A 16,450-nucleotide genomic window follows, 5' to 3' on the forward strand; every position below is an offset into this window, starting at 1 on the left:
TGCAGCACAAACTAAGTGGCACAATCTTCAAGATGAATATGGATTCTAGTCAATACGAATTAGGAGCAGAAGTAGGCCATTCGGCCCCTCTAGCCTGCTCCACCATTCATTAAGATCATGGCTGATCTGTTTGTGTCTCGAATTCCACACTCCCATCTACCCCCGATAATCCTTGATTCCCTTGCCGAACAAGAATCTATCTACTTCCGCCTTAAAAATATTCAATGACCCCGCCTCCACCACCTTCTGAGACAGTGTTCCAAAGTTGCACAACCCTCAAAGAAAAAAATTCTCCTCATCTCTGTCCTAAAAGGGTGACCCCTAATTTTAAAACAGTGTCCCCTAGTTCTGGACTCACCTGCAAAGAAACATCCTTTTCACATCCACCTTGTCAAGACCGTTCAGGATCTTATATACTTCAAACAAGTCTCTCCTCACTCTTCTAAACTCCAGTGAAAACAAGCCCAGTCTGTCCAACCTTTCCTCATAAGACAACCTGCTCATTCCAGGTATCAATCTAGTAGATCTCCTTCCTAAATAAGGAGACCAAAACTGCACAGTATTCCAGATGCGGCACCACCAATGCCTTGTATAACTGAAGCACAACATCCTTACTTTTATTTTCAATTCCTCTTGTAATAAAGCATAGCATTCCATTAGCCTTCTTTATTACTTGCTGTACATGCATACTAACCTTTTGTGACTCATGCACTAGAACACTTAGATCCCTCTGCACCTCGGAATTCTGCAGTCGTTCTCCATTTAAGTAACACTCTGCTTTTTTATTCTTCCAGCCACAGTGAACAACTTCACACTTTCCCACATTATATGACCTCTGCCAGATTTTTGTTTGCTCACTCAACCTATCGATATCAGTCTGCAACCTCCTTATGTCCTCTTCATATAATACTTTCCTACTTATCTTTGTGTCATCTTCAAATTTAGCTGCCATGCCATTGCTCCCCTCATCTAAGTCATTGATATAAATTGTAAAAAGCTGAGGTCCCTACACAGCTAATCAGCTGAACACAAATTTTACCTAGACATGTTTAGATATTGTAAAGGATGAAGGATGCATTGCAGGTGCACTTAATGTAGCCTTTCTATTTTGGTTTCTGACAGACAGTAATGTCAGTCTAACAAAATTCAAAGATAAAGGAAGTCTGTTATTTTGGGTTGATTTACAAATACATAAATGTTGTCTCGTGCACAATTTTTAGTTATTTTTAAAAAAAGTGCAAAATGTCTCTGTGCATCAAGCCAGTTTCACAATTTTTCTACAGTTTTTCTACCATCATGAGAAGGGTCTTCAACTGGCTGAAGCAACAACTAGGTTATTGCTCGATCATGCAAAGCCTGGCAACATAAAGGAGGGTATAGATCCATCTTCCTGTGATACATTGGCGAGAGTATGTTCTCAAATGCCTGGCTGTTGAGTTTCACCTCTAAGTTAAACTTCCTCTTCAGCTTCTCTTTTACACTTTCTGCTCCAGCTTCCAAAATTAAATGTTCATCCAGACGTCTCTTCTGCTGCCTTGATCGCCACCAAAACTCTCCCACCTCACCTCACTTAAATCAACTGTCACCTCCATTGCTGTTCAAACGTTGATCATGTATGTCACACAAAATCAAATCCATCAACTCTAGTTTCCCCTCTGCTGAAAGCAAAAATAATTCGCACTTATTGGGCTAGATTTTGTGGAGGAGGCAGGGTTCGTGGCCGAAAAGGAGGGGGGAACCCCGTCTCGGCCTTTCTGTGCCCCTCCGTTGTTCCAGAGGTGAAGTTCCTGGCGCCGGATCTCCATCCCTTTAAAGACAGGGATCCTGCCTCCAAGAGCTGCTGGTCAATCACAAGGCTGGCAACTCAGCAGTATCTGCAGCACTAATGGAAATGGTGGCCACTGCCAGCACTGCTGAGGCCTTGGACCCAGGCCCAGCACTGGAATCCCAGACCTCAGGTAATGCTGAAGTCAAGACTCTCTGGACTATTTCCAGCTTGGACTCTCTCTTTTCCAGGAGAGAACGTGTGGAACACCCTATCTCCTACAATCTCCCTTTCCTTTATCTTTTAAAACTCAAGTGTCACACATTTATTCACCACCTTCTGCTTTACTTGTTCTATTTTGCTTGTTTCAATCTTAGTGTTGTTGTCCACTGTGGGGCTTGGCCCATTAAATGAAGCATGCAATTACCTGCATAGTGGAGATGATAAGGCCCCGGTGTATGACAAACTGGCCAAGTGCAGCCGATCGCTTGTAACTGTTGCGACCATGCACCATCAGTAGCCTGCCGATGTGCTTAAACTGAGTGATGGAAAAATCTGCTGCCAAAGATGCCTGTTTACCTTCCTAGATTTAAATAAAAATACAGCTATAAAGAAGACATGCTAAAAGAGCTCAATCACCATAGTAAGTAAACATCTGTAATAATGAAATCATGCTGCTTGATTAGAAGAAAATCTTTAAAGACTAAACTTTGGGAGAAAAAGTTAAGATATTTCACTATTAAAATTAACATGCTTTCTTTGTTTCTCATGCTGAAAATGTACACAAGTTGCTTTCTCAGATATATATATATATATATATATACACATATATAGAGGAAACAATTGCATAACAATCATCTTCACTCTATTTTACTGCCAGTAACTATGCGACGGTGGTTAATTCCTCAGTGGAACAGAAATTACTGAGCCTGGAAGGTCACCCTAGCAATGTAAACTGGGTGGGTAGGCCAGATTTGGGGTGAGACGCAGGTCTATTGGGTCTCTGCTCCTTTTCTCAACATGGTAAGATGCCACTAGAAGTGTGGGCGGACACTTCTTGCAGCTAAAGCTTCAGTGCAGATATCATTAGCAGAGTTAGGATTGGCAGGGTGACTACATCAGTCAGAAATCTTCAGTGACTCTGCCAGGTGGAAGTGGGCTAAAGATCACAGGGAAAATATCCCGCTCCCGAGCTGGTTGGTGCCATCCCAAGAGGGGCGAACGGCCGGGCAGCCAGAGCGTCCACCTGCTTCAGGTAAAAGATTCTTTTAAATATGGAAATTGCAGTCCTAATGATGTACACAGAGCCATGCTTCTCATTTGGAAGACAAATATAAAATGGATATAGAGGCAAAAAAGATTTACAAGGATGATATCAGAACTGAGGGGTTATAACTATCAGATAAGATTTAACAGGCTGGGGACTTTTTCTCTAGAAAAGAGAAGATTGAGGGGTGACCCAAGAGATCTTTAAAATTATGAAGGTGTAGGGTAGATGTACAGAAGATGTTTCTACTTGTCGGGGAGACAAAACTAGGGGCCATAATTCAGAAGAAACACTTTTGCTCAGAGTGGTTAGAATGTGGAACTTGCTACCACATGAAGTAGTTGAGGCAAATTGCATAGATACATTTAAGGGGAAGCTTGATAAGTATATTAAGGAATAGAAGGATATGTTGATAGGGTGAGATTAAGTAAATAGAGTGGGAGGATGCTCGTATGAAGCATAAACACTGGCACAGACCTATTGGGTCGAATGGCCTGTTTGTGTGCTATAAATTCTATGTAATTGTTTCATTAATAAGGTGAAAATTGGAACTCTAACATTTGGTTTGATATAGCCATTTTTCTAACATGCCCATTCAAATCACATTCACCACTATGAGCCACATTTCATTTGAGGCAAACAGGATGCACAATAGATTTTTTTAAAAATTCATTGCACTTTTTTTAAAGCTATGACCTATGATTTAATCAGCTCAGCTGTATATGAAACATTGTATATCACAAATGTAAACACAAATGATCATTACTTTTCCAACAATTCCAATCCCACAGTCTGCTGCTTGGATCATGCTGACGTCATTACCTCCATCACCTGCAAAACAATTCATCAATAAAGTAAATATTTCACTCAGCTGCTTAATAATAAAAAAAAAATTGAAAAATCATCAAACTGTTTCAAATGTGAAAGAAAAATACTTAATTCACACGTAGGCTTAATCTTGAATAAGGAAGTTATATATATATATAAAAATAAATAAATACACATATATATATATATACACACACATACATAAAAAACATACCGCACCAGCGTCTAAAAACAGAAACTGTCAAGTTGCTGACCAATCTACTAAATGAAACAAATTTCCAAGGACACGATCATGCTCCTTTACTTGACAATAATGTGTAGTCGACAGCGCAATCAAGTGTCACTTACTTAGCAATAACCTGCTCAGTGACGCTCAGTTTGGGTTCTGCTAGCGCCACTCAGCTCATTACAGCCTTGGTGCAAACATGGGACAAAAGTGCTGAACTCAAGAGCTGAGGTGAGTGTGACTGTCCTTGATATCAAGGCAGCATTTGACAGAGTATAGCATCAAGGAGCTCTAGCTAAACTGGAGTCAATGGGAATCAGAGGGAAAACTCTCTGCTGGTTGGAGTCATACCTAGCGCACAGGAAAATGGCTGTGGTTGTTAGAGGTCAATCATCTCAGCTCCAGGACATCACTGCAGGAGTTCATCAGGGTAGTGTCCTAAGCCTAACCATCTTCAGCTGCTTCATCAATGACCTTCCTTCAATCATAAGGTCAGAAGTGGGGATGTTCGATGATGATTGCACAATGTTCAGTTCCATTCGCGACTCCTCAGATACTAAAGTCGTCCATGTGGAAATGCAGCAAAACCTGGACAATATCCAGGCTTGGGAAGATAAGTGACAAGTAACATTCGCGCCACACAAGTGCTGGGCAATGACTATTCCAAACAAGAGAGAATCTAACCATCTCCCCTTGACATTCAATGGCATTACCATTGCTGAATCTGCCACTAACATCCTGGGGGTTACCATTGACAAGAAACTGAACTGGGGTAGCCATATAAATACCATGGTTACAAGAGCAGGTCAGAGGCTAGGAATCCTGCAACAAGTAACTCACCTCCTGTCTCCTGTCCACCATCTAAAAGGCACAAGTCAGGAGTGTGATGGAATACTCTCCACTTACCTGGATGGGGGCAGCTCCAACAACACAAGAAGCTCAACACCATCCAATCTATAAGATGCACTGCAGCAACTCACCAAAGCTCCTTGCAAAACAGGTATACTGCTTTGGATACTGTTGGGGGGAATGGCCTCTCAGGGGAAAGCAGCAACAGCCCAATTCGTTGCACCACAGTTGGCTTTGCTGCACAGGGGAGGAGTAAAAAGCGTGGGAATGCAATAGTTATAAGGGATTCAATTGTAAGGGGAAAAGATAGGCATTTCTGTGGCCGCAAAAGAGACTCCAGGATGGTATGTTGCCTTCCTGGTGCTAGGGTCAAGGATGTCTCAGAGTGGTTAGAGAACATTGCTATGGTCAAGAATGTCTGAGTGGTTACAGGACATTCTGAAGGGGGAGGGTGAACAGCCAGTGGTCGTGGTACACACAGGTACAAACGACACAGGTACAAACGACACAGGTACAAACGACACAGGTACAAACGACACAGGTACAAACGACACAGGTACAAACGACACAGGTACAAACGACACAGGTACAAACAAAAGGATGACATCCTAAAAGCAGAATATAGGAAGCTAGGAACTAAGTTGAAAAGTAGGACCTCAAAGGTAGTGATCTCAGGATTACTACCAGTGCCACGAGGTAGTCAGAGTAGAAATAGCAGGATATATCGGATGAATACGTGGCTGAAGAGATGGTGTGAGGGGGAGGGTTTTAGATTCCTGGAGCATTGGGACCGGTTCTGGGGGATGTGGGACCAGTACAAACTAGACGGGTTACACCTGGGCAGGACCGGGACTGATGTCCTGGGGGGAGTATTTGCTAGAGTGGTTGGGGAGGGTTTAAACTAAAATGGCAAGGGGGTGGGATCCTTTGTAAGGAGTCAGAGGAGGGGGATCAAAGACAGAAACAAAAGACAGTAGGGGAACAAGGAAAGTGATGGGCAGAGAAATCAAGGGCCAGAATCAAACAGGGACACATTGAAAAATAGTGGGAAGAGGACAAGTAATGTTAAAAAGACAAGCCTCAAGGCTTTGTGCCTTAACACATGGAGCATTCGCAATAAGGTGGATGAATTAATCGCGCAAATAGATGTAAACTGGTATGATATAGTCGGGATTACGGAGACATGGCTGCAAGGTGACCAGGGATGGGAAATGAACATCCAGGGATATTCAGTATTTAGGAAGGACAGACAAAAAGCAAAAGGCGGTGGAGTTGCACTGTTGGTTAAAGAGGAAATTAACGCAATAGTGAGGAAGGATATTAGCTCTGATGTGGAATCTGTATGGGTAGAGCGGAGAAACACTAAGGGGCAAAAACCGTTAGTGGGGCTTGTATACAGACCCCCAAACTGTAGTGGTGATGTTGGGAATGGCATTAAACAGGAAATTAAAGATGCATGCGATAAAGGAACATCTGTAATTATGGGTGAGTTTAATCTGCATCTTCTTTTTTTCTTCTTCTTTGGCCTCCTTGTCTCGAAAGACAATGGATAAGCGCCTGGAGGTGGTCAGCAGTTTGTGAAGCAATGCCTGGAGTGGCTATAAAGGCCAATTCTAGAGTGACAGACTCGTCCACAGGTGCTGCAGATAAAATTGGTTGTCGGGGCTGTTACACAGTTGGCTCTCCCCTCGCGCTTCTGTCTTTTTTCCTGCCAACTGCTAAGTCTCTTTGACTCACCATTCTTTAGCCCCACCTTTACGGCTGCCTGCCAGCTCTGGCGATCGCTGGCAACTGACTCCCACGACTTGTGATCAATGTCACAGGACTTCATGTTATGTTTGTAGACGTCTTTAAAGTGGAGAAATGGATGGCCGGTGGATCTGATACCAGTGACGAGCTCGCTGTACAATGTGTCCTTGGGGATCCTGCCATCCTCCATGCAGCTCACATGGCCAAGCCATCTCAAGCGCCGCTGGCTCAGTAGGGTGTATATGCTGGGGATGTTGGCTGCCTCGAGGACTTCTGTGTTGGAGATACGGTCCACCTGATGCCAAGGATTCTCCGGAGGCAGCAAAGATGGAATGAATTGAGACGTTGCTCTTGGCTGACATACGCTGTCCAGGCCTCGCTGCCGTAGAGCAAGGTACTGAGGACACAGGGAAGGACGGCATTACCCCTGAAATAATCAAGAGTGCCAAGCCTGCTATACTTTCAGCACTCTACGAACTGCTTTGCCTGTGCTGGGACAAGGGAGCAGTACCACAGGACATATGCGATGCCAATATCATCACCCTCTATAAGAACAAGGGTGACCGCGGTGACTGCAACAATTACCGTGGAATCTCCCTGCTCAGCATAGTGGGGAAAGTCTTCGCTCGAGTCGCTTTAAACAGGCTCCAGAAGCTGGCTGAGCGCGTCTACCCTGAGGCACAGTGTGGCTTTCGAGCAGAGAGATCCACCATTGACATGCTGTTCTCCCTTCGCCAGCTATAGGAGAAATGCCGTGAACAGATGCCCCTCGACGTTGCTTTCATTGATCTCACCAAAGCCTTTGACCTCATCAGTAGACGTGGTGTCTTCAGACTACGAGAAAAGATCAGATGTCCACCAAAGCTACTAAGTATCATCACCTCATTCCATGACAATATGAAAGGCACAATTCAGCATAGCAGCGCCTCATCAGACCCTTTTCCTATCCTGAGTGGCGTGAAACAGGGCTGTGTTCTCACACCTACACTGTTTGGGATCTTCTTCTCCCTGCTGCTCTCACATGCGTTCAAGCCTTAAGAAGGAACTTTCCTCCACACAAGATCTGGTGGCAGGTTGTTCAACCTTGCCCATCTTACAGCAAAGACCAAAGTACCGAAAGTCCTCATCAGGGAACTCCTCTTTGCTGACGATGCTGCATTAACATCTCACGCTGCAGAGACTCATTGACAGGATTGCAGCTGCCTGCAACGAATTTGGCCTAACCATCAGCCTCAAGAAAACAATCATGGGACAGGAAGTCAGAAATGCTCCATCCATCAATATTGGTGACCACGCTCTGGAAGTGGTTCAAGAATTCACCTACCTAGGCTCAATTATCACCAGTAACCTGTCTCTCAGACTGAATCCTGGGATGGCGGGACTGATGTATGAGGAGAGATTGAGTCGGTTAGGATTATATTCGCTGGAGTTCAGAAGAGTGAGGGGGGATCTCATAGAAACCTATAAAATTCTAACAGGCCTTGACACGGTAGATGCAGGAAGGATGTTCCCGATGGTGGGGGAGTTCAGAACCAGGGGTCATAGTCTAAGGATAGGGGGTAAACCTTTCAGGACTGAGATGAGAAGAAATTTCTTCACCCTGAGAGTGGTGAGCCTGTGGAATTCGCTACCACAGAAAGCAATTGAGGCCAAAACAATGTACATTTTCAAAAAGGAGTTAGATATAGCTCTTGGGTCTAAAGGGATCAAAGGGTATGGGGCGAAAGCGGAAACAGGTTACTGAGTTGGATGATCAGCCATGATCATAATGAATGGCGGAGCAGGCTTGAAGGGCCAAATGGCCTACTCCTGCTCCTATTTCCTATGTTTCCTTAGACAGCACCTTCCAAACCCGTGACCTCTACCACCTCGAAGGACAAGGGCAGCAGATGCATGGGAACACCACCACCTGCAAGTAACCCTCCAAGACACACACCATCCTGACTTGGAACTATACTGCTGTTCCTTCACTGTCGCTGGGTCAAAATCCTGGAACTCCCTTCCTAACAGCACTGTGGGTATACCTACCCCACATGGATTCAGCGGTTCAAGGCAGCGGCTCACCATTACCTTCTCAAGGGCAATTAGGGATGGGCAATAAATGCTGTTCTCGCCAACAACACCCACATCCCATGAACGAATAAAAAAAAATCAAATTGCTGAAATGCTCTTGATTACTTGCTCTGTAACACAGCATTATTGCCACCTAGTGGATTTGTAAATACATTACATTACCAAAGAAACTTAAATGCACAGAAATTCAAGTATTAGAGTCATACAGTTATGCAGCACAGAAACAGGCCCTTCGGCCCACTGTGTCCGAGCCGGCCATCAAGCATCTATCTATTCTACTCCTATTTTCCAGCACTTGGCCCATAGCCTTGTATGCTATGGTGTTTCAAGTGCTCATCTAAATACTACTTAAATGTTGCGAGGGTTCCTGCCTCTACCACCCCTTCAGGCAGTGTGTTCCAGATTCCAACCATCCTCTGGGTGAAAAAAATGTTCCTCAAATTCCCTCTAAACTTCCTGCCCCTTACCTTAAAGCTATGCCCCCTGGTTATTGACACCTTCGCTGAGGGAAAAGGTTTCTTCCTATCTAACCTATCTATGCCCCTCATAATCTTGTATACCTCAATCAGGTCTCCCCTCAGTCTTCTCTGCTCCAAGAAAAACAACCCTAGCCTATCCAGTCTCTCTCTATAGCTGAAATGTTCCAGCCCAGGCAACATCCTGGTTAATCTCCTCTGCACCCTCTCCAGTGCAATCACATCCTTCCTATAGTGTGGTGACCAGAACTGTACACAGTACTCCAGCTGTGACCTAACTAGCGTTTTATACAGCTCCATCATAACCTTCCTGCTCTTATATTCTATGCCTCGGCCAATGAAGGCAAGTATCCCATATGCCTTGCTAACCACCTTATCTACTTGTGCTGCTGCCTTCAGTGATCTATGGACAAGTACACCAAGGTCCCTCTGACCCTCTGTACTTCCTATGGTCTTACTATCCATTGTATATTCCCTTGCCTTGTTAGTCCTCCCAAAATGCATCACCTCACACTTCATTACTTGAAATAAGGGTAAACTCATGATAAACCTTGGTTTGACATCGTGTTATTTTTTAAACCCCATTAATAACGTAGTTGAATATTTTCTAGTAAAGATGCTAGTATGAGAAATTGCTATTGACTCTATTGCTTAAGTGATACAAACTATAAAGAACTGATTATTGATCTTTATTTTTAAAAGTGATAAAATGGAAGGAATGATTCCTTTCTCTGGTAAGTCTGCCATGATTGGTAAACAGACATCTCCCATATTCATGGCCCCAGTTCTCCAAAGGTTTGAATATAGTTTCGGTGACTGCAGCTTGGATAGCAACGGAGGTGCGTGAACGGGCTTACAGCTGTGAAGTCAATTTCAGCGTAAGTTTAAAAGTGAATTCCCTTTTGTTTTCGGAGGACCAGGGGACTGCTGGGTAAGGAAAAAGGTATATATTTGTGTGGTGGCTGTACCCGAGACACTACACGTGTAGTGTCTCCCACCCACCCTCCTCCTCTAACCAAAAAAAAAGGACTCTGGTGTGTTGATAAGGTAAGCTTTTTATTTAAGAAGTTCTGTCCGTTGGATTGCTAACCTAACTAGTTTTGACATTTTGTTTTTGGTTTTTCAGTAGATTTGTTGGGAATTTAGAATAGTGGGAATGGAGGTTAAGGCAGTTGTATGTTCCTCCTGCAGAATGTGGGAGGTAAGGGTCGCCAAGAGTGTCCCTGCTGACTGCATCTGTGGGAAGTGCACCCAACTCCAGCTCCTCGAGAACCGCGTTAGGGAACTGGAGCTGGAGCTGGAGCTGGATGAACTTCGGATCATTCGGGAGGCGGAGGAGGTTATTGAGAGGAGTCACACCTCAGGTAAAAGAAGTAGGTAGATGGGTTACCGTCAGGGGAAGGAGAGGGAACCAGCAGGCAGTGCAGGGATCCCCTGTGGCCGTTTCCCTCAACAACAGGTATACCGTTTTGGATACTGTTGCGGGGGACGACTTACCAGGGGTAAGCAATGGGGTACAGATATCTGGCACAGAGTCTGTCCCTGTTGCTCAGAAGGGAAGGGGGAAGAGGAGCAGAACATTAGTCATTGGGGACTCCATAGTTAGGGGAACAGATAGGAGGTTCTGTGGGAACGAGACAGACTCACGGTTGGTATGTTGCCTCCCAGGTGCCAGGGTTCGTGATGTCTCTGATCGTGTTTTTGGAATCCTTAATGGGGAGGGGGAGCAGCCCCAAGTCGTGGTCCACATAGGCACCAACGACATAGGTAGGAAGAGAGATGGGGATTTAAGACAGCAATTTAGGGAGCTAGGGTGGAAGCTTAGAGCGAGAACAAACAGAGTTGTTATCTCTGGGTTGTTGCCCGTGCCACGTGATAGCGAAGCGAGGAATAGGGAGAGAGAGGAGTTGAACACGTGGCTGCAGGGATGGTGCAGGAGGGAGGGTTTTGGTTTCCTGGATAATTGGGGCTCTTTCTGGGGTAGGTGGGACCTCTACAAACAGGATGGTCTTCACCTGAACCAGAGGGGTACCAATATCCTGGGGGGGGAGGTTTGCTAGTGCTCTTCGGGGGGGTTTAAACTAATTCAGCAGGGGAATGGGAACCTAAATTGTAGTGCCAGTGTACAGGATGTTGAGAGTAGTGAGGTCAGGGATATGGTTACAAGGACGCAAGAGGGCACTGGCAAGCAAGAACCTGGTTTAAAGTGTGTCTATTTCAACGCCAGGAGCATCCGGAATAAGGTGGGTGAGCTTGCAGCATGGGTTGGTACCTGGGATCTCGATGTAGTGGCCATTTCAGAGACATGGGTAGAGCAGGGGCAGGAATGGATGTTGCAGATTCCGGGATTTAGATGTTTCAGTAAGAACAGAGAAGATGGTGAAAGAGGGGGGGGTGTGGCATTGTTAATCAAGGAGAGTATTACAGCGACAGAAAGGACGTTTGAGGACTCGTCTACTGAGATAGTATGGGCTGAGGTTAGAAACAGGAGAGGTGAGGTTACCCTGTTGGGAGTCTTTTATAGACCTCCGAATAGTTCCAGAGATGTAGAGGAAAGGATAGCGAAGATGATTCTCGACAGGGGTGAGAGTAACAGGGTAGTTGTTATGGGGGACTTTAACTTTCCAAATATCGACTGGAAATACTATAGTTCGAGTACTTTAGATGGGTCAGTTTTTGTCCAGTGTGTGCAGGAGGGTTTTCTGACACAGTATGTAGACAGGCCAACCAGGGGCGATGCCACATTGGATTTGGTACTGGGAAATGAACCCGGCCAGGTGTTAGATTTAGATGTAGGTGAGCACTTTGGTGATAGTGATCACAATTCGGATAGGTTTACCTTAGCGATGGGCAGGGACAGGTATATACCGCAGGGCAAGAATTATAACTGGGGGAAAGGAAATTATGATGCGATTAGGCAAGATTTAGGATGCGTAGGATGGGGAAGGAAACTGCAGGGGATGGGAACAATCGAAATGTGGAGCTTATTCAAGGAGCAGCTACTGCGTGTCCTTGATAAGTATGTACCTGTGAGGCAGGGAGGAAGTTGTCGTGCGAGGGAGCCGTGGTTTACTAAAGAAGTTGAAGCGCTTGTCAAGAGGAAGAAGAAGGCTTATGTTAGGATGAGACGTGAAGGCTCAGTTAGGGCGCTTGAGAGCTACAAGCTAGCCAGGAAGGATCTAAAGGGAGAGCTAAGAAGAGCAAGGAGAGGACACGAGAAGTCATTGGTGGATCGGATCAGGGAAAACTCTAAGGCTTTCTATAGGTATATCAGGAATAAAAGAATGACTAGAGTTAGATTAGGGCCAATCAAGGATAGTAGTGGGAAGTTGTGTGTGGAATCAGAGGAGATAGGGGAAGTGTTAAATGAATATTTTGCGTCAGTATTTACAGTAGAGAAAGAAAATGTTGTTGAGAATACTGAGATTCAGGCTACGAGGCTAGATGGGATTGAGGTTCACAAGGAGGAGGTGTTATCAATTTTGGAAAGTGTGAAAATAGATAAGTCCCCTGGGCCAGATGGGATTTATCCTAGGATTCTCTGGGAAGCTAGGGAGGAGATTGCAGAGCCTTTGTCCTTGATCTTTATGTCGTCATTGTCGACAGGAATAGTGCCGGAAGACTGGAGGATTGCAAATGTTGTCCCCTTGTTCAAGAAGGGGAGTAGAGACAGCCCTGGTAATTATAGACCTGTGAGCCTTACTTCGGTTGTGGGTAAAATGTCGGAAAAGGTTATAAGAGACAGGATTTATAATCATCTTGAAAAGAATAAGTTCATTAGAGATTGTCAGCACGGTTTTGTGACAGGTAGGTCGTGCCTCACAAACCTTATTGAGTTTTTCGAGAAGGTGACCAAACAGGTGGATGAGGGTAAAGCAGTGGATGTGGTGTATATGGATTTCAGTAAGGCGTTTGATAAGGTTCCCCACGGTAGGCTATTGCAGAAAATACGGAAGTATGGGGTTGAAGGGGATTTAGAGCTTTGGATCAGAAATTGGCTAGCTGAAAGAAGACAGAGGGTGGTGGTTGATGGCAAATGTTCATCCTGGAGTTTAGTTACTAGTGGTGTACCGCAAGGATCTGTTTTGGGGCCACTGCTGTTTGTCATTTTTATAAATGACCTGGAAGAGGGTGTAGAAGGGTGGGTTAGTAAATTTGCAGATGACACTAAGGTCGGTGGAGTTGTGGATAGTGCCGAAGGATGTTGTAGGGTACAGAGAGACATAGATAGGCTGCAGAGCTGGGCTGAGAGACGGCAAATGGAGTTTAATGCGGAAAAGTGTGAGGTGATTCACTTTGGAAGGAGTAACAGGAATGCAGAGTACTGGGCTAATGGGAAGATTCTTGGTAGTGTAGATGAACAGAGAGATCTTGGTGTCCAGGTGCATAAATCCCTGAAGGTTGCTAACCAGGTTAATAGGGCTGTTAAGAAGGCATATGGTGTGTTAGCTTTTATTAGTAGGGGGGTCGAGTTTCGGAGCCACGAGGTCATGCTGCAGCTGTACAAAACTCTGGTGAGACCGCACCTGGAGTATTGCGTGCAGTTCTGGTCACCGCATTATAGGAAGGATGTGGAAGCTATGGAAAGGGTGCAGAGGAGATTTACTAGGATGTTGCCTGGTATGGAGGGAAGGTCTTATGAGGAAAGGCTGAGGGACTTGAGGTTGTTTTCGTTGGAGAGGAGGAGGAGGAGAGGTGACTTAATAGAGACATATAAGATAATCAGAGGGTTAGATAGGGTGGATAGTGAGCGTCTTTTTCCTCGGATGGTGATGGCAAACACGAGGGGACATAGCTTCAAGTTGAGGGGTGATAGATATAGGACAGATGTGAGAGGTAGTTTCTTTACTCAGAGAGTAGTAAGGGCGTGGAACGCCCTGCCTGCAGCAGTAGTAGATTCGCCAACTTTAAGGGCATTTAAGTGGACATTGGATAGACACATGGATGAAAATGGAATAGTGTAGGTCAGATGGTTTCACAGGTCGGCTCAACATCGAGGGCCGAAGGGCCTGTACTGTGCTGTAATGTTCTAATTCTAATATAATCTTGAGTTTGATATTTTCCCTAACTGGATGGCACAAGATTGGTGCAGATTGCCAGAACTGTAGCACTATTCCAAAAAACATTTCTAGTCAATCAGTAAGAATCAAATAGGAAAATTTTACACCAATTAAGTAATTTCAAACTGGAAAGTAAGCAAGCAAAGTTTTGATGAATGATTTGATTGTCTCCAGCTTCCACGCAAAGACATCAAGTCATGAATTTGCATTTCTGATTCAGTTTAAAGGCAGAGAGTCAAGAATGATTCCTGCTTACCTATTGCACATGTACGCTTGCCTGTATGCTGTTGCAACAACTTCACAATTTGAGCCTTTTGTGTGGGAGAACATCTGCAGCAGACAACAGCTGGGCACTGGCAAGCAAGTTCCACAAATTCATGCTCATAATATTTCAGACAAACCTAAAAGGGATAAATGAAGCAAAACTCAAGAAAAATACAATGACAGGAGAATGTCAAATATATGTCAGTGATGTTTCTGACTACTTTATTAGAGATACTGAACTGCAACTCTTCTAGCATGAAAAAAATTTAAATTAAGCATCGGAAAACAGAGGCTTGGGTGTGAAAATTCCCAATATGTGCTCCTGGTATGTACCATGTGTGCTGAATTTATTTTTTATTTATTTAGAGATACAGCACTGAAACAGGCCCTTCGGCCCACCGAGTCTTTGCCGAACATCAACCACCCATTTATACTAATCCTACACTAATCCCATATTCCTACCACATCCCCACCTGTCCCTATATTCCCCTACCATCTACCTATACTAGGGGCAATTTATAATGGCCAATTTACCTATCAACCTGCAAGTCTTTTGGTGGTGGGAGGAAACCGGAGTACCCGGCGAAAACCCACGCAGACACAGGGAGAACTTGCAAACTCCACACAGGCAGTACCCAGAATTGAACCCGGGTCGCTGGAGCTGTGAGGCTGTGGTGTTAACCACTGCGCCACTGTGCCGCCCGTAAAGTAGAAAATATGACACACAACAGGAAGAGTGCGATTGCTGCCTTTAAATTCACCATGTCATACTATCGAGCACACAAGGGGAAGTGGTGGTGCAGTGGTATTGTCACTGGACAAGTGACCCAGGGTGTATTGCTCTGGGGACATGCGTTCGAATCCCACGACGGCTGAAGGTGGAATGCAAATTCAATTAATAAAAATCTGGAATTAAGCGCTAGTCTACTGATGGCCCTGAAACCATTGTCGATTGTCGTAAAAACCCATCTGGTTCACTAATGCCCTTTAGGAAATCTGCTGTCCTTACCTCGTCTGGCCTACATCTGTCTCCAGACCCACAGCAATGTGGCTGACTCTAAAATGTCCAAGCAAATCGCTCCGTTGTATCAAATCGCTACAAAGTCAATAACGAATGAAACCGGATGGAGCACCCGGCATCGACCTAGGCACTGGAAAAAACACTGCCATAACCAGCCCTGTCGATCCTGCAAAGTCCTCCTTACTAACATCTTGGGATTTGTGCCAAAATTGAGAGAGCAGTCCCACAGACTAGTCATGCAGCAGCCTGACAGTCATACTCACAGAATCATACCTTACAATGTCCCAGACCCTGCCATCAGCATCAGCAAAGGTGGTGGCACACTGGTAGAAAGTAGGGTGGGAGTTGCCCTGGGAGTCCTCAACATCGACTCCATGACTTCTCATGGCATCAGGTCAAACATGGGCAAGGAAACTTCCTGCTGATTACTACCTACTGCCCCCCTCTCAGCTGATAAGTCAGTACTCCTCCATGTTGAACACCACTTGGAGGAAGCACTAAGGGTGACAAGGGCGCAGAATGTACTCTGGGTGGGGGACTTCAATGTCCATCACCAAAAGTGGCTCGGAAGCACCATGATTAACCGAGCTGGCCGAGTCGGAAAGGACATAGCTGCTAGACTGGGTCTGTGGTAGGCGGTGAGGGAAACAACAAGAGGGAAAACATACTTGACCTTGTCCTCACCCATCTGCCTGTCGTAGATGCATCTGTCCATGTGAGGATTGGTAAGACTGTCCACCGCACAGTCCTTGTGGAGACTAAGTCCCGTCTACACATTGAGGATACCCTCCATCATGTTGTGTGGCACTACCACCGTGCTAAATGGGATAGATTTGGAACAGATCTAGCAATGCAAAACTGGGCATCCATGA

At 45.1% G+C, this 16,450-nt stretch overlaps 1 protein-coding gene across 2 annotated transcripts in view; it reads right to left on the reverse strand.

The window, feature by feature from the left end:
• The window catches only part of atp9b (ATPase phospholipid transporting 9B), a 349,558-nt gene that overhangs the window by 15,061 nt on the left and 318,047 nt on the right, over positions 1-16,450 (reverse strand). For both annotated transcript variants that reach the window (XM_068032475.1, XM_068032474.1), the window contains 3 exons: positions 14,550-14,694; positions 3,799-3,863; positions 2,193-2,348 (listed from right to left, as the gene is read on the reverse strand). In XM_068032475.1, coding sequence (XP_067888576.1) covers positions 2,193-2,348; positions 3,799-3,863; positions 14,550-14,694 — 366 coding nt within the window. The remainder of the gene's footprint in view (positions 1-2,192; positions 2,349-3,798; positions 3,864-14,549; positions 14,695-16,450) is intronic.

Source organism: Heterodontus francisci, chromosome 5 (assembly GCF_036365525.1).
Source record: "Heterodontus francisci isolate sHetFra1 chromosome 5, sHetFra1.hap1, whole genome shotgun sequence".
Lineage (NCBI taxonomy): Eukaryota > Metazoa > Chordata > Chondrichthyes > Heterodontiformes > Heterodontidae > Heterodontus > Heterodontus francisci.